The sequence below is a fragment of the Giraffa tippelskirchi genome, chromosome 9 (assembly GCF_054371585.1).
Source record: "Giraffa tippelskirchi isolate mGirTip1 chromosome 9, T2T-mGirTip1v1.2.pri, whole genome shotgun sequence".
Classification (NCBI taxonomy): domain Eukaryota; kingdom Metazoa; phylum Chordata; class Mammalia; order Artiodactyla; family Giraffidae; genus Giraffa; species Giraffa tippelskirchi.
Window position 1 is genome coordinate 164,421,050 of NC_137283.1, and position 20,194 is coordinate 164,441,243.

The window sequence follows — 20,194 nt, forward strand, 5'->3', positions numbered from 1 at the left end:
TTTTCCACAGTTGGTTGTGATCCACACAGTCAAAGGATTTCGTGTCAGTGAAGCAGAAGTAGATGTTTACAAAGTGGATTTTTTTTCTCCATTTATCTGTAATCTTAAATAGCTTCTCATGTCATTATGCTTTGAAATATTTGGAACATCAGCGTCATAGATACAATGAGGGATATCCTATAGCTGAGCCTTTGTCTATGCCACTAGCTATGACTTTACAAAAGATTCTAAGAGACAGAACTTGTGTCCAGGGTATAGGAGGGCTTTGTATGTGTTTGATTTTAATTTTTGTTGTTCTTAGTAAATAGGTATAAAGTTGATACAGAAGATCGTACGTTTCTTTGGTTTTCTTTATAGATTTTTTAGGCCAGGAATTGGGGGAAGAAACATACTTTGGGGGGCTAGCTGGGGAGGCCCGGGGAGTGGATTCTCCTACCGTGGGACCCTGCAGGGCCCCCGGCCCTGCCCCGGCCCGACGCACATCCCCGGGACCCAGCCGCGACCCGGCGGAAGTGCCGCCCCATCGCTCCGTCAGTGACCCGGGACATACCTTCCAGTCTGGCTCCACTTAGCTCAGCTCTGGGAACCTGTACTCAGGCCACCAAAGCATGAGTCTCAGGGACAGGCCCGCCCTTTCCTGTTTCTCAGGCTTGTGGTTACGATGAGCTGGCTGCTCCCTCAGCTGTGACCCTGCTTGGGCAGCCCCGCCGTGGGTGGCAGCTTCCCACAGGGCTCTGGGGTGCGGGAAACTCTGAAAGAGAATCACAGTTTACCAAGCAGTCTTCTTCATTTATCGACATCGAACAAAAACTGAAACCACATTCACGTCTAAATTTGCAGGCTGGGGGACCTCGGGGAAAAGTGACCCTCTGACCTGATGCTCACAAGGCAGAGAGGGGACATGGAGAGATGGGGTCTGCCCGGTGTGCTGAAATCCCGTGACCGAGAGAAGAGGAGCTGGTGTTCACAGAGGACCCCACTCAGCACCAGCTGGGCTCCTCAACCTGGCACGTTCAGTGGGGCCCCAGAGCCAGGAGCACATTTAAACTCATACTCCAAATTCAAACATCTTGGCCATGGTTTTCTCCCCGGTATATTTGAAGAATATTACGATCTGGTCAAACTGTTCTTGTTAAGAGGATTCTCTAATTAGACACCATTAGGAATGTACTTTCAAACTGTTTTCTCAGTGGGCAGCGTTAGTCACAAATAGTCTTTCTACTGAATCACAGGATCATGCCTTCGTGGAGATAAGTAAGAGCCTAGAGATGTCTTTTTCTTCCAGCACCTTCCTAGAACTCCCAGCAACAGCCAGCATGGTTGAGAGCACGCTTTCTCTGACACGAGGTGCCCCAGGGCCCGCATCCAGGTCTTCTAATCCTGCGGCTTTGCCAGAATGCCCTGCTCTCCTCCCGTCCAGGGTCTGCAGGCCTGGGGTCGGCACCCCTCCCCCACCTCCAGGGGCGTCATCTGATTTATTTCCCCAACTGTGGACTCACATAGCCACACTCCCTCTGTCTGCAGTGATCCTGCTATCCTTCTAGCAAATACTGGGTCAAAGGATAGCTTAACGTCCTCGAGAACACGGGCTAAGAGAAAAGAGGCCTTGCTCTGCGCTGTGCATGGAGAGTATGATGTTAAACATGGTGTGGGCGGTCAGTTGGGAGGTGGAATCCCACCCCCTTCAGTTCCCTATGTGGGTAATATATTCCGCTGACTTTGAACTGACTATACCCAAACCACGTGTCTGTAAATATTTGTCTTTTAACTTTATGAAATCATAAAGCTAGCCAGAGTGTTGGGAAGTGTGGTACGCGTGTACCCCTTTAAGACGGGGAGGCGGTTTAGAATCAATCACTGTTCCCTGAGAAGGAGTGGGAGGGTCAGGGTGGCTATGGGGGGACCAGGACCCAGCCCGGTGACCACCCTGGACTAGGTGAGGCGGCAGGACTTGTTGGGTTGGCCGAGGGTGGGAGTCTCGCCAAGACGGCCTCTGGAGCTGATACTCATTCTGTTAGAGAAACAGGAAAGCAGTACCTTTTTAGAGCCACAAAAATGGCACACTCAGGCCAACTTCTGAGTGAAACTTTAGTAAAACCCAGCTGGGGATGGGATGATGGAATTATTAGTTCATTAGTCTTTGCTGTTGGTACTTTTGATTATCTTTCTTCACAAAAAAATGCTTTTAACTTCTTACTTATCTGTCACTGTGGTTAAATTGCTCATTCTCATATTTAATATGGGCTTCCCTCATAGCTCAGTTGGTAAATAATCTGCCTGCAAAGTAGGAGACCCCAGTTTGATTCTTGGGTCAGGAAGATTCGCTGGAGAAGGGATAGGCTACTCACTCCAGTATTCTTGGGCTTCCCTTGTGGCTCAACTGGTAAAGAATCCGCCTGCAATGAGGGAGACCTGGGTTCGATCCCTGGGTTGGGAAGATCCCCTGGAGAAGGGAAAGGCTACCCGCTCCAGTATTCTGGCCTGGAGAATTCCATGAACTATACAATCCATGGGGTCGCAAAGAGTTGGACATGACTGAGCGACTTTCACTTTCACTTTCATGTTTAATATAGCTTGAAGTTTATGAATAACTGCATTTCTGTTTATGCACAGGTGTAGGTGTCATAGTTTCTGTTGTGCTTGTAAGCCTGCCCCCTCCCCCAAGTCCTTGGCCCTGGGACAATCACTGATGTCCTCTGTTGCTATTGTTCAGTCACTGAGTCATGTACGGCTCTTTGTGATCTCATGCACTGCAGCACGCCAGGCTTCCCTGTCCTTCACTATCTCCTGGAGTTTGCTCAGACTCAGGTCCATTGAGTCACTGATGCCACCCAGCCATCTTATCCTCTGTTTCCCCCCTTCTCCTCCTGCCCTCAATCTTTCCCAACATCAGGGTCTTTTCTAATGAGTTGGCTCTTTGAATCAGATAGCCAAAATATTGGAGTTTCAGCTTCATCATCAGTCATTCCAATGAATATTCAGGGTTGATTTCCTTTAGGGTGGACTGGTTTGGATCTCCTTGCAGTCCAAGGGACTCTCAAGAGTCTTCTCCAGCACCACAGTTCAAAAGCATCAATTCTTTGGTGCTCAGCTTTCTTTACAGTCCAACTCTCACACCCATATGTGACTACTGGAAAAACCATAGCTTTGTTGGCAAAGCAATGTCTTTGCTTTTCAATATGATATCTAGGTTGGTCATAGCTGTTCTTTCAAGGAGCAAGCATCTTTTAATTTCATGGCTGCAGTCACCATCTGCAGTGATTTTGGAGCCCAAGGAAATAAAGTCTGTCACTGTTTCCATTGTTTCCCCTTCTATTTGCCATGAAGTCATGGGACTGGATACCATGATCTTAGTTTTTTGAATGTTGAGCTTTAAGCCAACTTTTCATTCTCCTTTTTCATCCTCATCAAGAGGCTCTTTAGTTCTTCTTCACTTTCTGCCTTAAGGGTGGTGTCATCTGCATATCTGTGGTTACTGATATTTCTCCCAGCAATCTTGATTCCAGCTTATGCTTCATCCAGCTCGGCATTTCACATTATATACTCTGCGCAGAAGTTAAATAAGCAGGGTGACAATATACAGTGTTGACGTACTTCTTTGCCAGTTTTGAATCATGGAAGTTGTTCCATGCCTGGTTCTAACTGTTGCTTCTTGACCTGCACACAGATTTCTCAGGAGACAGGTAAGGTATTCTGGTATCTTCTTCCATTTAAGAATTTTCCAGTTTGTTGATATCCACACAGTCAAGGGCTTTAGAATGGTTAATGAAACAGAAGTAGATGTTTTTCTGGAACTCTCTTGCTTTCTCCATGACCCAGTGGATGTTGGCAATTTGATCTCTGGTTCCTCTGCCTTTTCTAAAACCAGCTTGAACATCTGGAATTTCTCAGTTCACGTACTGTTGAAGCCTTGTTTGAAGGATTTTGAACATTTCCTTGCTAGCATGTTAAATGAGCACATAGGGCAGTAGTTTGAACATTCTTTGGGATTGCTCTTCTTTAGGATTGGAATGAAAACTGACCTTTTCCAGTCCTGTGGCCGCTGCTGAGTTTGTTTTTGTTTTTCCAAATTTGCTGGGATATTGAGTGTAGCACTTGAACAGCATCATATTTTAGGTTTTGAAATAGCTCAGCTGGAATTCTATCACCTCTACTAGCTTTGTTTGTAGTAATGCTTCCTAAGGCCCATTTGACTTCACATTCCAGGATGTTTAACTCTAGGGTGAGTGATCACACCATCGTGGTCATTCTGACTGTGCAGGTCATTACGACCTTTTACGTACAGTTCTTCTGTGTATTCTTGCCATCTCTTCTTAATATCTTCTGCTTCTGTTAGGTCTTTGTGGTTTCTGTCCCTTATTGTGTCCATCCTTGCCTGAAATTTCCCTTGAAATTTCCAATTTTCTTGAAGAGATCTCTAGTCTTTCCCATTATATTGTTTCCTTCTATTTCACTTGAGAAGTCTTTCTGATCTCTCCTTGCTGTTCTCTGGAACTCTGCATTCAGTTGGGTTTATCTTTCCCTTTCTCCTTTGCCTTTCACTTCTCTTTTTTTCTCAGCTATATGTGAGGCCTCCTCAGATAACCACTTTGCCTTCTTGCACTTCTTTTTCTTTGGGATGGTTTTGGTCCCCTCCTCTGTACAATGTTACAAACCTCTGTCCATAGTTCTTCAGGCACTCTGTCTATCAGATCTAATCCCTTGAATCTATTTGTCACTTCCACTGTATAATCGTTAGGGATTTGATTTAGGTCATACCTAAATGGTCTAGTGGTTTTCCCCACTTTCTTCAATTTAAGTCTGAATTTGGCAATAAGGAGTTCATGATCTGAGCCACAGTCAGCTCCCAGTCTTGTTTTTGATGACTGTACAGAGCTTCTCCATCTTCAGCTGCAAAGAATATAATCAATCTGATATTGGTGTTGACCATCTGGTGATGTCCGTGGGTAGAGTCTTCTCTTGTGTTGTTGGAAGAACATGTTTGCTATGACCGGTGCGTTCTCTTGACAAAACTCTCTTAGCCTTCGCCCTGCTTCATTTTGTACTCAAGGCCACACTCGCCTGTTACTGAGTCAGCCTTAATCCTCATTTTGATACAGGCCTGGGTTTCTTTAAAACAGAAAGGAAAGACCGTCAGCTGAGGGTGGTTTCAGAGGATGCCCTGTGTTTGAGGGAACTTGGTTTCTCGGGTTTAGCTCTGTTTTCTGCTGCTGTGAGGTGCGGCGGTAGTGGATGCGCCGTCCCGGTAGCCCGGTTCCTTCCCGTGTCTGCACCCAGCCTGGCCGCGAGCCGCAGGAGTCTCCACAGTCGAAAGCCCGCAGCCTGAAGGCAGGAGACCCGTCCCCTGCCTGAGGTGTCTGGGGCAGGGCCAGCACACCCTCTCTAGGGTGGCATTCCTTGTCAGTTTGGGCTGAGGCCCAAACTCGGCCTGCTGGGGGTGTTGGAGAAGCCACTCCTTCAGCACAGCAGACGGAGGGTCCGTTCCAGCTGTTTGGACCGTGCCCCTCATACTGAGTGCAGAGCGGGGGTCCTCGGTTTCCCATGGAGACCCTCCTGAGCACACCCGCAGTCGCGGGGCCAGCCGGAGTCCCGTCTGCGCGTCCCGATGCCTATGAGTTAACGCGTCTTCTTTCCACCGCCCAGCAGAGCCTGTGTGTGACCGCTCGGCCCTCCGTGGGAGCTCTGCAGACAGCGCCATGGCCTGTCCGTGAGCCAGCTTTGCAGGCACCACGCAGGCTGAGATGGACTATCGTGAGGGGGGTCCCATCCTGCAGTGGGGGGGCGGCCTGCACCCCCTCCCTGCCCACTGACCTTCTGCTCCCTCCTCAGAATGCTGAGGGCTCACCTGGGGGCCGAGGAGGCAGCAGAGATGGAGCCGGGCTGCCCAGAGGATGGCGGGGCTGGGCCGCACCCCGAGACAGCAGCCGGGCGCTCCCCAGAGGACGGCAGGGCTGAGGACATGCTGGTGAGCGGGGCACAGGCCTGTGGGGTGGTGCAGGCCTGGAGGATGCAGGCCCAGGGGTGCAGACCTAGGGGGTACAGCCCTGGAAGAGTGCAGGCCTGGAGGATGAAGGCCTGGGGGTGTGCAAACCTCGGGGGTGCAGGTGCAGGGGATGAAGGTCCAGGGGGTGCAGGCCTGGCAGCTCAGTCCCTGGTGCTGACCCATTCTTACCAATCATTGCCCGACTGTGTCCTGGGGACCCAGCTCTGGATTTCCCCTGCTCCCCGCTCCTCCCTTCATGACCACGGGTTCTGTGTGGGGAAAGTAACCAGGGGTCTGGAGGGCAGGGAACCACGCCCAGGCTTCTGGGCCTTGTCAGCCCACCCCTCTGCCCAGAAGCTCTGCAGCATCAGCCTTGACGAACTTGGTGTTTTTAGAATAATTCCTACAGGTAAGGAGAAGAAGAATACAAATTTAATTCACTATGGAAATGCAATGTCTTTCCTACTGTTTCTAGAAGAAAATGACAGAATAATATAATTACTAATTTCCTTTCAAATTGTGTTATTTTTCCTTTTAATAGTTAATTTAGAAATGTGATGTTAATTATTTTTTGGAGGTAATCTCAATAAAAGGAAAATATCTTTCTCAAGTTCTAGAGTTTTTTAAACTTAATTTGTCTCTCTTCTAAGTCTCTCTATTAAACTGTTCCTAAGGTAGGCAAATTAATATCTTCTTTTCTGAAAACAGCTTTTATTCTTATATACAAAGAACATTTCCTTTGTTATGCCCAACAGCTTATATTTCTTTTTTTAAACAGGTAATTTCCATCCACTTTTTTAGAAGGATGTTTATTTCTTTACTTATCTATTCTTACTTGTGGCTGTGCTGGGTCTTCCTTGCTGTGCATGGGCTTTCTCTAGCTGTGAAGAGCAGGGTTCACTGTCCAGTTGCAGCCCACGGGCTTCTCACTGCGACGGCTTCTCTCGCTGCAGCACACAGGCCCGAGGGTGCTCAGGCTTCAGGAGCTGTGGCGCGTGGGCTCAGTAGTCGCGACTCACGGGCTCTAGGGCCCTGGCTCAGCAGTTGTGGTGCTTGGGCTTAGTTGCCCTCCAGCATGCAGGGTCTTCCTGGACCAGGGATCGAACCAGTGTCCCCTGCACTGCAAGGTGGCTTCTTAACCGCCGGACCGCCAGGAAAGCCCCTTATATTTCTAATTTTGAAGAACGTTTTGTATCTTAACATAGAAAGCTGGACATAACTGAGTGGAGAAGTGCAAAACAACAACGACCATCTATTCCCCGTTTTTCATTCTCCGCACTGAGTGTTCTGCGCATAGGTTTCCCCTCTCAAAGCAATGGCCTGAGGTCACTGTGTATCATCATTTTAGAGGAGCAGAAGCTGAGACCCAGAGAGGTTAAGTGCCTTACCTGAGATCACACAGCAAGGAAGGGGAGCAGCCAAGGTCACAGTCTGGGTCTGAATCCTTTCAACGCTCACACTCTTCAGTCCAGGCTGTCCTGACCCCTCAGGGTAAGATGAGGCAGGAAGAAGCGAGACCTCTCGCAGCCTCCTCCTGCCCCAGTAGTGTTAAGGAAGGATATGTCTCCCGGCTGCATTGGGCCCGGCGGCCGCAGGCTCCTGACAGCGGTCCTTGTTCTCTCCTGGCGCAGCGGCTGCAGCAGGAGGTCTCGGGGCTCCGAGAGGAGTTCAGGAGGCAGGAGGCCCGCTGGGTGGCCAGCCACCGTGAGCTCCGGGCCCAGATGGACGCGCTGGTGAAGCAGAACCTGGAGCTGCGGGCCAGGCTAAGGGCCTCGGAGCAGCAGCGCCTGGAGGCCAAGCGGAGGGCGGCGGGCTCAGTGCACGTGAGAAGACGCTCAGACACTCGGGTACCGGGGCTTCTGTTTGCCTGCCCAGAGCATTTCCCACAGAGCCGCATGCTTGGCGCTGGGCGACCGTGGCACTTCCCAGGCAGAAGGCGGGAGGGCTTGCCTCCTCTGGTCAACTCCACGCCCCATGAGCAACCAGCTACAGTCGGGAGGGGGCCAGGGCATTCACAGGAGCCCTGCGCGTCTGTCTGCAAAGACATCTGCTAACACCAAGCAATAGCACGTTGGGTGCTGCCCGGGTTTATGGGGGCGGTCTGTGCTTTCTGCCCCTATTGACCCCTGCCAGGACCCCTGAGGGGGGGTCCGTCCTAATACCAGTGATAGTCATGTGCCTGGGGAGCCCAGAGTCCAAACCCAGACCGACTCGCTGACCTCAGAAGCAGCCCACAGGCCTCAGGGCTGCTCTGGCCACACACTGGGACCGCTTAATGGAGAGATGGGAAAGAGACCCCTCTGCTTCCCTGCACACAGCACCCAGCTTCCATGTGTGGGTGGCGCGGCTGAGCACATGCCACAGAGATGGTGGGGTGGCCAGGCCTCTGTTGCTGTGTTGGCATGTTTCCTGCACGCGCATCTAGAGAACTGGACCGTTTGAACTGTATACACAGGAGTCAGCAAGAAACCACATAAACACCCTCGAAATGTAACTGGGAGTTTCCTCTAGTGGGTTAAGGGAAGGGCTAACACTCTGCACTCATGGTATGAGCTTCTGAGTCTGTAGTTCAAGGACTTGAAAGTGAAAAATCAAAGTCACTCAGTTGTGTCTGACTCTCTGGGACCCCATGGACTATACAGTCCATGGAATTCTCCAAGCCAGAATACTGGAGTGGGGAGCCATTCCCTTCTCAGGTGATCTTCCCAACCCAGGGGTTGAACCCAGGTCTCCCACACTGCAGGCGGATTCTTTACCAGCTGAGCCACCAGGAAGCCCAAGGACTTAGGGTGTCTCTGATATGACGGATGGCCCTCCCTCTCTCATCTCTCTCTCTCTCAGTTTGAACTCTTGTAATTGGCAGGCTTCCAAACATCCCTTAGGTCTGTGCACTGTCCCCATCACAGGGTTATGGGGGAGACCAGGCCTGCCCTCCAAAGTACATGCCTGATCTGAAGGGAACAGACACATATGTGAATTCCACACCTTAGATGCACACAGGTGTATCTGTGTGCAGATATGACTCCAGGGACAGAAGATCAGAAGGTCAACGACCTCAAGGTCAGGGACCACTCAGAAGCACAGTGGACCAGCCTCCCCCCACCCCCCTGCACCCCCGCCCCTTCCCCACCCTGCTCTCCTCTGGGCTGAGTGATGAGTAACTTAGAATATCTCCTCCTACCTGAGGGATCGGGCTGCTGGCTTCAGAGCTTGGAGGCTACGGATCTCCCAATTCAGATCTTAGATAAGCTGTGAGTGACGCTAGAAACGGGGGGGGGGGGGGCATTTTCTTGCTTCTTGAATCCTTTCTCAGCTGAAGAGGCAGCGCAAGGACACAGATTAGGTGTTGGTCTCATTGCCTTGGGGGTCTCGGAATGTCTTCAAGCAGTGGGCCATGGCACACAGCAACGCAGAGCTCACAGAGGTGCTGCGTGGGGGATGCGGTGTGTGTTCCTGGAGAACCTTCCACACGTTGAGGCGAGAATCCGCCCCGGTCCTCCACCTGGTATCCCTGTTTTCTCCCTAGGACACTGTAGTTACTACGGAATGGATTAAATGTGCATTTCTCTCACAGTTACTGTACCTCAGGAGATGTGGCCTCGCTTCCTGAATTTTCTGTGTGATAAACTGTCTTAGGTGTCAGAGTCTACTTTCGGGAAAACGTCCCCTCTGCCGGGTGATTCGCCGAAACACGCCGGCCGAAGTCGCAGCGCAGCGCTCCTGGGACTGCCGTCAGGAAAGGTAATGTCCACCAGCTGACTCGGGTTTGTCAGCGGTGAAAGGAAGCAGAGACTGGGGCCCCGGGCCCACGTGTCTCCGCAGCGTCCCAGGGGGACCCTGCCTCCCTGAGGGGTTCCCTCTTGGTAAAGCAGGGGTTCCCTCCCTTACTGCAGGCTCCCTAGGGCCCTGAGGGCAGAGGGCCTGGCAGGGAGCTGGCCACGGGCGGGAGGGCCGTACGCCTGGCTCTGTGCTTTATTTCTACTAATCCAGCCTCGGGCCGGGGCCCAGGTAACCACAGCCGTGACGCTGTCTGGCTCATCCTCGTGTCTACCTGCAGCCATCGCGTGTCCTTGCGGCTCGTGCCCAGGACAGTCCACACTGCTGGTCTGGGGGCCTCCTGTGGGGTGTTATTTGGTCTCAGCTGCATTTTCCTGGCTAAGGGCAGCCCCTCTTGAGCCAGTCTCACCAGCAGCATATTTGCTACTTCAGCTCTGAGGCATCTCCACACCTGGAGGCCAGCATCGGGTAATGGGTGCCTTGGGCTGAAAAGCCCCGGACTCCTGGGGATGGCCCGGTGTCCTGCCCTCCTGCCCCAATGCCTCTACTGAGCAGAAAATATTTTATTCCTTGAAGGAGGGTCTGGGATCTCCTAATCCAGGTGTTTATTAAAAGTAGGAAAACTATCTTTTTCGGGTCATTGGGGTGGGGAGTGTCCGAAGCTCCAGCACTGTGTGGAGTCTCTGGTTTGCTTTGGGACGAAGCTGTCTCTTATGTTCTGTATTGAACGGAATTAATTAGGAGCATGTAACATAACTCCTTAATCAATGCACATGCAAGTGAAGAATTGGTGTGCTCACACCTGAAAGTTATCAATTTTTGAATAATGCAAAGGGTAGAAAAAATCTCTGTTGTATATTTTAAAATTCAGTGTTGAGCAATTTGTTTTGCTGTGATAGCAAACCTCTTCTAGACAATCAACGATAACTTTCCTCGATTCCGTGTGAACATGAGCTATCGCATGGGAGACGAGATACATCAAGAATTCTGCTTTGCAGTGCGTGAAAAACAGGGCTATAACAGCCTAGCTTCTGTGATGGCCAGCATGAGGATTTGCTGATATTTTTGGATAATGATTGTCATTAATGCAAAAGTACTCCCACGTTCGATTTCAGCCAATAAGCAGAGAGACAGAGAAAACTGACTCAGGGAAACAGATACCGTGTGAAGATGGAGATAAAGCTCTTCCCAGGAGTCTTCAAGACAGACATGCAAGGCCTCCTGGGAGGGAACAAGCCTCTGTAGAAAAGCCAGCCCTGTCTGAGCATGGAAAGGTGGCACCTGAGAGCAGTGCTGATCTGTATACGGAACTGAAAATCCAGGGTTAGAAGAAATTCCACTATGTCTGGAAAGAATACTCAATCTGTCGTTCTAAATAGTTTAAATTTATTAAGAATAATTATATTTTCATATATTAATGTTATTTGACTTTAATGCTGAAAAAGCAAACAAATGGAGTTGATTATCATTTTCTCTGCTGTGCTCTGTATACTCTGCACCAAAAAACGGCCCCTTGAATAACTGACTCAATGGACATGAATTTGAGCAAACTCGGAGAGTTGGTGATGGACAGGGAGTCCTGGCGTGCTGCAGGCCTTGGGGTCGCAAAGAGTCAGACACGACTGAGCGACTGAACTGAACTTACTGTATGGCAGACATTGAGAAACATTACAAATCAACTATGCCTCAATAGAATACATTTTAAAAAAATCGCCCCTAAAAATAAAACTATCATATGACCCAGCACTCCCACTCCTGAGCACACATCCACAGAAAATCATAATTTGAAAAGATACACGTACCCCAGTGTTCACAGCAGCACTATTTACAGCGGCCAAGACGTGGAAGTGGCCTGGGTGTCCATCAACAGGGGAAGGGTAAAGAAGACGTGGCACAGATATGCAGTGGAGCATAACTCAGCCATAAAACAAATGAAATAAGGCCATCTGCAGCAACGTGGACATAACCAGAGATTATCATACTGAGTAAAATCAGATGGAGAAAGACAAATACACATGATATCGCTTCTATGTAGAATCTAAAATATGATATAAATGAAGAACTTGCACTCAAAATAGAAATAGACCCACAGACATAGAAAACAAACTTATAGTTACCAAAGAGGAAAGGGGGTGCAGAGGGATAAATTAGGATTAACATGTACACACTACTGCAGATGAAACGGGTAACGAACAAGGACTTGCTGTATAGCGTAGGGAACTCTGCTCCATAGTTTGTAACAACCTATAAGGGAAAAGAATCTGAAAAAGAATATAGATATTTAACTGAATCACTTTGCTGCATACTGTAAATCAACTCCACTTCAACAACAACAACAACAACAACAAAACGTAAGATGGAAAAAAAAACAAAAAGGCCCTTCTTGCAGTGCTGGGCTCAGGGCTGCTGGCCGAGTCCTCGGACGATTCGAAAACACTGACGGCGGGAGAGGTCTCCTGTGACATGTCGTTTCTGGCCCGGAGGTTGGCAGCTGAGCGGGCCTGTGGGCTCTGTGCCTGTCCTTGTCCCTAGGTGCTCCAACAATCACCCCAAAGTCTGCAGAAATGGAGCAGCAGGAGGTCCCCAGCGCCAGCTGCTCTTGCAGTTACCCCCCAGGACCACCGAGCCAAGGACGACCCAGGTGAGCCTCCTCGAGCCGGCTCTTCCTCCGCGTTTCCTGTTTGCTCCCAGACGTCCCTTTTAGTGTTTTATTATCCTGAAGATGTTCCCGTGGCGAGCGCCTGTGGGTTTCAGCAGGTCGTCCACCCTGCTCTGACCCCCTTCTCTGGTTCCCTCGCCGGGTCCCCTTCCGCCTGTCTGCCCTGCACACCCCCCTCTCCCCCCACACCCAGAGGTGGTCCTGGGGGCGGGCGGTCCCGCCACTGGGATAGGACCGTCCCCGCCCCGTTTCTGAGCTTGGGGCTCTCAGCACAGCTGAGCAGGGGGACCCTGGCTCAGGGTCCCAGCAGCAGGACCAGAGAGCCCCGAGCTCTGGACGTGTCGGGGAGCCCTTTCTGAGTCACCTTCACACCCATATGCAGACCTGCCACCCTAAACCCCACCTCTGCACCGGCCCGGACCCTGCAGGTGGGGCCTGTGTGCCAAGCCTGAGCTGCTAGGGCCTCGGGCACCGTGAACTCAGCGGGATGAGATACGATTGCCTGGCTTCCGGAGACCTGACCCTCGCCCTTACCAGCCTGTCCCCCTGCGCCAGTCCTCCTGGCAGGACCCTCTGCCCCACCAGAGCGTCCCAGAGCCCTCCCTCGGCCAGGTGGACGCGGCCCTGTCTGCCTGCCCGGCGGCCCCCCGCCCCTCTGCCGGTCCTCTGGGTCTGCCCAGCAGTCTCCCCACAGCCCAGGCTGGCTCTTCATCCCCTCGAGGGTCAATGCCAGTGGCCCCTCGCCCCTCAGAGGACCCTGCTGGCCAGGCCCGACCCTGACCCCCCCAAACTCAGTTTACCTGCTGGTACTTCCTGTTGCTGACGTGCCGAGTGGGACAGCCCCCGCCCCACCCCAGCCTCAACATCCGGTCCTGTCTCCCCTGATGAGTGGTGCCTCCTTGGAGACACGTCCCCGACCCCTGGGACTGAGGTGGCACTCAGCCCCCCGGCCCCCTCTGCCCAGCAGACCTGCCACCATGGGGTCAGGTTTTTCTCTCCTCACATTCATCTGCCTGCTGGCTCACTCGCGGCTCCAAGGCAGACAACAGGCCTTTGGTTTCCATCACCCGAACCATCTTAATATGTGAAAAAGGGTGAATATATTCTTTAAATGGGCTTCTCAGGTGGCGCTAGTGATAAAGAACCTGCCTGCCAATGCAGGAGAGGTAAGAGACACGGTTTCGATCCCTGGGTCGAGAAGATCCCCTGGAGGAGGAAATGGTAACCCACTCCAGTATTCTTGCCTGGAGGATCCCGTGGATTGAGGAGTCTGGTGGGCAGCAGTCCATGGGGTTGCAGACTCGGACATAACTGAAGTGACTTAGCAAGCATATTCTTTAAATAGTTCGTGTTTCCTGCATGACCAATTGACCCTGCGTCTGTGTAACTGACCCTCTGTTTACATATTGATCTCATGAAGGAAAGAGAATGTGTTCACAGTTTACGAGGGACTTGGAAACTAGATGAGGATAATGTAGTTTCGAGATGTGTGTGCACTGTTCTCTCACCCTCACATCCTTGCTCTGCAGACACACGCTCCTCGCCCTCTGGGAGCGATGCAGGCAGGCTCCCCGCCTGGGTCCCGATGGATGAGCCCACGTGTTCCTCCCCAAGCATCTCCGAGGAGCCGCAGGTGGGTGGGGTGATGGAGTACAGCCCCCAGCACTGAGAGGGACGCCCGCTCTGCCTTCATGGGGAGAACAGAAAACCATGATGTTCCAAATGCCCCCCCGCTACCTGCTGAGGGGCTGCAGCCTTGCCTATATGTAGAAACACTTTTTCTAGCTTTCACTTGGATGCGTTTAGCACGTTGTCAAAATAAGAGTGATAATTTTCCATCACTTGAGTTCTCAGATTAAAGTTTTATAATAGTTTTACTTATAATTTTTAACCAAAACTATTAATAGTAAATCAAAGGCAAATATAGCATAGTTACCTCAACGGCTACCTCCAACTGCAATCTGTTTATTATATGCTGTATTTAAAACAAGAATCAGTAGTAGTATTCAGTTCAGTTCAGTTGCTCAGTCGTGTCTGACTCTTTGAGGCCCCATGGACTACAGCACACCAGGCCTCCCTGTCCATCACCAGCTCCCGGAGTTTACTCAAATTCATGTCCATTGAGTCAGTGATGCTATCCAGCTCTCATCCTCTGTCATCCCCTTCTCCTCCTGCCCTCAATCTTTCCCAGCATCAGGATCTTTTCCAATGAGTCAGCTCTTTGCATCAGGTGGCCAAAGTATTGGGAGTTTCAGCTTCAGCATCAGTCCTTCCAATGAATATTCAGGACTGATTTCCTTTAGGATGGACTGGTTGGATCTCCTTGCAGTCCAAGGGACTCTCAAGAGTCTTCTCCAACACCACAGTTCGAAAGCATTGATTCTTCGGCACTCAGCTTTCTTTCTAGTCCAACTCTCACATCCATACATGACCACTGGAAAAACCATAGCTTTGACTAGACGAACTTTTGTTGGTAAAGTAATGTCTCTACTTTTTAATATGCTATCTAGGTTGGTCATAACTTTTCTTCCAAGGAGCAAGCGCTTTTTAATTTCATGGCTGCAGTCACCATCTGCAGTGATTTTGCAGCCCCCCAGGATAAAGTCAGCCACTATTTCCATTGTTTCCCCATCTATTTGCTATGAAGTGATGGCACCGGATGCCATGATCTTAGTTTTTGAAGGTTGAGCTTTAAGCCAACTTTCTCACTCTCCTCTTTCACTTTCATCAAGAGGCTCTTTAGTTCTTCTTCACTTTCTGCCATAAGGGTGGTGTCATCCGCCTATCTGAGGTTATTGATATTTCTCCCGGCAATCTTGATTCCAGCTTGTGCTTCATCCAGCCCAGCGTTTCTCATGATGTACTCTGCATATAAGTTAAATAAGCAGGGTGACAATATACAGCCTTGATGTACTCCTTTTCTATTTGGAACCAGTCTGTTGTTCCACGTCAAGTTCTAATAGTTGCTTCTTGACTTGCGTAAAGATTTGTCAGGAGGCAGGTCAGGTGGTCTGGTATTCCTGTCTCTTTAAGAATTTATAATTTTCTTCATGGAAGGAAATTTGGGCTTGAACGTATTTATGGTGTAAAAGTTGTTGTTGTTGTTGTTTAGTCACTAAGTCATGTCCGACTCTTTGTGACCCTCTGGACTGTAGCCCACCAGGCTCCTCTGTCCATGGGACTTTCCAGGCAGGAATACTGGAGTGGGTTGCCATTTCCTCCCCCAGGGGATCTTCCTGACCCAGGGATCGAACCCACACCTCCTGCATTGCAGGCAGTTTCTTTACCATCTGAGCCAGCTGGGAGCCCAGCAACAGCAACATGGTGTAGAAGTAGGAAGCTGTGAGAGATAACTGCCCTTTCCTTCTCCCAAGAACAGCCCACATTCTGTTCTGCCCTTTCTGACGTCGTAAGTGAGGTGCTAAGAGGTGACATTTTTCTCTGGCTTTTGCTTGGTTTTGGACCCTTCCTCACGGGTTCACCTCAACACCTCAGAGAGAACCCCAGCAGCTCTGGGTGGGGGGCGGTTTCTCCATCAGGAGGTGTTTCATTACCTGCCACTCTGTCGCTTGGTCATGCCGGCCCAGATCACACAAACAGGGATGCTGGGGACATGCGCCTTCATAAAAGCCCAGCACTCAGCCCTGGATCGGCCACGGGGTGGCCCAGTGAGGGGTGGTGGCAGGTTTCCATGGAGACCTCAGACAGTTTGATGCGCTTTCCACAGGATCTTCCTGTAGAACCAGACTCGCCTCCAAATGCGTCCCAGCCTGAAGACACCGTGATAAAACAGGAGGAGGAGGGGGAAGTCCAGCGCCCTGAGGACAAGGTAGGCGGCAGTATGGCTGGCCATCTTCCCAGGCCAAGCTCCCGTGCTGACAGCCTGTTTCCAGTAAACAAAGCCACACATTTGGCAGAAGAAAGCAGATTTAAACATAATTTGTCTTGTGTTGCCTGGAGTGTCTCCTTGCTCCACATTCCAACCCTTGAGGAGAGTCTCCGTTCCTGAAGGTCACGTCCATGTAGAGGGCGGAGGTGGGGGCCGAGGGGAGGGCTCTCAGGAAGCGGGTGGAGCAGTATGGCTGCAGCTGTGGTCCCAGACTGCCCTTGGGCTCTCACGAATATTCTCTGATGCCCAAACGACCACCCAGACCCGTGTTCAACTGACAGTGTCTTGAGCCGGTTTTGTTGGCCTGTGGCAAGCTCGGAGTCTTCCTCATTCTTGTCTGTTGAATTACCTTTGGCCTAGGTGAAGATGGACCTACACTCTTTAGGGTCAGGAAGATCCCCTGGAGAAGGGAATGGCTACCCACTCCAGTATTCTTGCCTGGGAAATCCCACGGACAGAGGAGACTGGCCGGCTACAGTCCATGGGGTCGCAAAGAGTCAGACACGACTGAGCAACTAACACACAGATATGCACACACAGACACACACACACACACTCTTATAAACAGATAAAACCTTTGCATGAATGAACAACAGGGAAAGCTACTTGCGGCTTGAATTCATTTAAATGTTTTTTTTTCCTTTAATGTAGTTGTTACCAGGCTTTTCGGGGGAAAAAGAAACCTGTATCATGTAAATGCTTTATCTTCCCATCTCACCAAGTAAATCTATGAGAAATAAGTGACAGTCCTTAAATGTTTAGGAATAAACGCATGGATGAATCAATTCCTCAATCTTAGGACACCTCAGAGGCCGTGGGCATAAGAAATAGGTGGCTCACGTTTTCTTCTAAGCATAGTGCACCTGTGTGCCCCCCAGATGCCCCCACCCCACGCTTGCTGTTCCCTTCCATCACCTCCTACCCCCACCTCAGGTGTCATCTTGTATTTGCCTTTTGTGTGTATTACTTTAGATATGGTGAAATTCTTTGCTTATTTATTTCTTTCTTTTAATAATATAAACTTGAAAAATGACAACTGATTTTAGAATTTTCTTATGTGGAGCATTGAAAACATGACTTGAGCTTTTTTTTTTAGTCTCTGAGAAGTCATCAGTCCTTCAAACCCCGTTGGAGCTTATATTTCCTAAGACTGAGTGGGGCCTCCCTGATGGCTCAGCATGTAAAAATCTGCCTGCAATACAGCAGGCACAGGTTCAGTGCCTGGGTTGGAAAGATCCCCTGGAGAAGGGAATAGCTATGTACTCCAGTATTATTGCCTGGAGAATTCTGTGGACAGAGGAGCCTGGAGGGCTATAGCCCGTGGGGTTGCAAAGAGCTGGATATGACTAAGGGACCAGGCCTGAGCACAAGCAGGATCAAACAAAATAACCTCCCTTCATTACCTGGCTGGTTTGGGGCCAGGGTGATGGATCGGTCTTTGTTCACACCTCAAAGCAGAAGGCTACTGTGTCGGCCAGCAGAGTGTCCACCGTAGTTCATTTGATGGATTTTGCTCCAGGTATTTTCAGAAGCCAATGTTAGCTTTAATTTCCTCTGTATTTTCTCAGTTGAATTGCTGTTATATTTTTAAACTATGGTAGGAATAATAAGGCCATATAATTAGCCATAACACATTTTACTAATTGGAAAATATGCACAAATATTAACTCCAAAAATCCTGATATTATTTGTCAGTTTTCTCCTTTCTGTTCATTTTTACCACAAACAATATTTTCAAGTGGAAGACATAGATATTCTTTTCTAAATTTCTAGTTCAGCATGGTGGATAGGAAGCTATATAATATTTGCTAATGGTTAATTGAATCAATAACCATTCCAGACAGAGTAACGTATACATCGACAGGATGGGGTAGAAATGAAAGAAAAATGTATAAAGGAAAATTGTTAAATAGTAATTACTCTATTCACATGGCCCAGGATTTCCAAGTTTACCATACTCCAAGACTGTGAGCTAGCTAGTGTGTGTGTGTGTGCGTGCGTGTACTCAGTTGCTCAGTCGTGTCTGACTCTTTGCAACCCTACGGACTGTAGCCCACCACGCTCTTCTGTCCATGGAGTTCTCCAGGCAAGAATACTGGAGTGGATTACCATGCCCTCCTCCTGGGGATTTTATCCAGACTGATACTTAATAATTTGATAATCTAGGCACATTATGTAACATGGCCTTGAGAAAAACAGATATTTGTAATGCAAATCATATCATTTTTTATTCATAAGCAATTCAGGGTGGAGATTTGGCGCTGATCAATTTAGTGAGACTTATTTACAGAAATGTTACAGTTGATGTCTATGATGCCATGTAGGCAGTAGGCTTATAACAATTCTGAACAGAAGGAAAGCTCATGAAACCACAGTAGTGAGACTTTAAGTAATTTTCCACCTCAGAACCCTTGTGTTTCCAAGGGAGGACAGGAACTCAGTGACAGCTGTAAAATGGACACTTTCTCAAAAGGCACCAAGAAGGGTGTGTGTGCTGACAAGAAGACCACCACCCCATGATATTCTAACTGGGACATGAAGCAGAGCCCACCAGACACAAGACTGGTGTGTACAACTACACGTTGGTCTTAAAAAAAATCAAACCCTACCGGGTTATTAGGAAAGTCTCTGTTCATCGTCACCCTCTTCCTCGGGGGCTCAAGGATGAAGCTAGAAAGTGGGCGGGTGCCAGGCTTTCATCGAGGGGGCTCTTCTGCCTGATGGGTGCTTTGGGGCCAGTGAGATTCTCAAGTCAATGGGAAACTCAGGATTCCACACCAGAGAGGGAGTAGCCGCCGGCCCCTTCCTGGCCGTGAGTTCTCACTCAGTCATTCAGGGACTGGTCAGCCCTCTAAGCCTCTGTAACATGAGCTTCACTTGATGGATGGTGATGAAGAGCAAGTGACATAGGGCATAATTTTTTCTCCTACTCAGTAGTAAACACTTAACAAAAGTGTCTTAATCACAGACTTAGCATTAGTACTGCAACAGACTTAGGCAGAGAGTCAGGAACTCAGTCCTAGTATGAGTTGGAGGTCAAATGGAAGGGGATGATTTCTCTTTTCTTCAGTTGAATGGCTTTTGCACAGTCTGGTAGGAGAAGGAGCCAGTCTCCCCATAGCTGGGTGCTGCCTGCTGGGTGCTAGGTGCTTGGCACTGGGTGCTGGTCTCTAGGTGCTAGGCACTGGGTGTTGAGTGCTAGGTGCTTGGTGCTGATCTCTGGCTCCTGGCTTCTAGGTGCTGGGTACGGGGCGCTGGGTGCTTGGTGCTAGGTGCTCAGCACTAGTCTTTGGGTTCTGGGTGCTCAGTGCTGGGTGCTGGGTGAAGCAGGAAGCCCGGGCCTTGGAGCCACAGGGGTCTGGGACCGGATCACTCTCAGTGACCACGAGTGTGAACATGGGAAATGAACTGATGTCCTGAGCCCTCAGTTTCTGCATCTGAAAATCAGGGCACACCTGTTTAACAGATCAGCCGTCCTCAACTGGCCCCTGGGAACATTGGCAATGCTGGGGGACCCTCTTGGCTGTCATGACTGGAGCGGTGGTGGGGCTATTGGCGTCCAGAAGGTGGAGGCCATGGGCACGGTCAGTGTCCTACAGCACGTATAGGATGCCTCCTTCCATTCCAGCACACACAACAAAGGACAATCTGGCCCAAATTGTCAGCTGTGCCCAGTCTGGGAAACTCCGCTACAGGCTATTATACAGATTAAATTAACACCAGGCCAGTATTGCTTGGTGCATACCGAGCACTCAGTCACTGACAGCTGTGGACTCTGGTTGTATCCGGTAGTGGTGTGTGATGTGTTTGGAGGGAGCAGGGGTCAACGTTGACTGAGGTTCATGGGACAAACTGGTGTCTGGGTTGTGTTAAGTTATCATATTTG

The 20,194-nt window shown here is 49.8% G+C and overlaps 1 protein-coding gene across 21 annotated transcripts in view; it reads left to right on the forward strand.

Moving 5' to 3' along the window:
- Positions 1-20,194, forward strand: part of LOC145521150 (uncharacterized) — a 38,266-nt gene that overhangs the window by 6,749 nt on the left and 11,323 nt on the right. For 2 of the 21 annotated variants that reach the window (XM_081529311.1, XM_081529316.1), the window contains exons 1-8: positions 1,857-1,936; positions 5,830-5,965; positions 7,332-7,474; positions 7,615-7,830; positions 9,620-9,724; positions 12,293-12,401; positions 13,949-14,052; positions 16,147-16,248. In XM_081529311.1, coding sequence (XP_081385437.1) covers positions 7,705-7,830; positions 9,620-9,724; positions 12,293-12,401; positions 13,949-14,052; positions 16,147-16,248 — 546 coding nt within the window. In that variant the 5' untranslated portion in view covers positions 1,857-1,936; positions 5,830-5,965; positions 7,332-7,474; positions 7,615-7,704. Of the gene's footprint in view, positions 1-1,453; positions 1,630-1,856; positions 1,937-2,749; positions 5,752-5,829; positions 5,966-7,331; positions 7,475-7,614; positions 7,831-9,619; positions 9,725-12,292; positions 12,402-13,948; positions 14,053-16,146; positions 16,249-20,194 lie in introns of those variants that run through there. The other 19 variants (XM_081529313.1, XM_081529317.1, XM_081529300.1 and 16 more) reach the window with 14 other exon arrangements.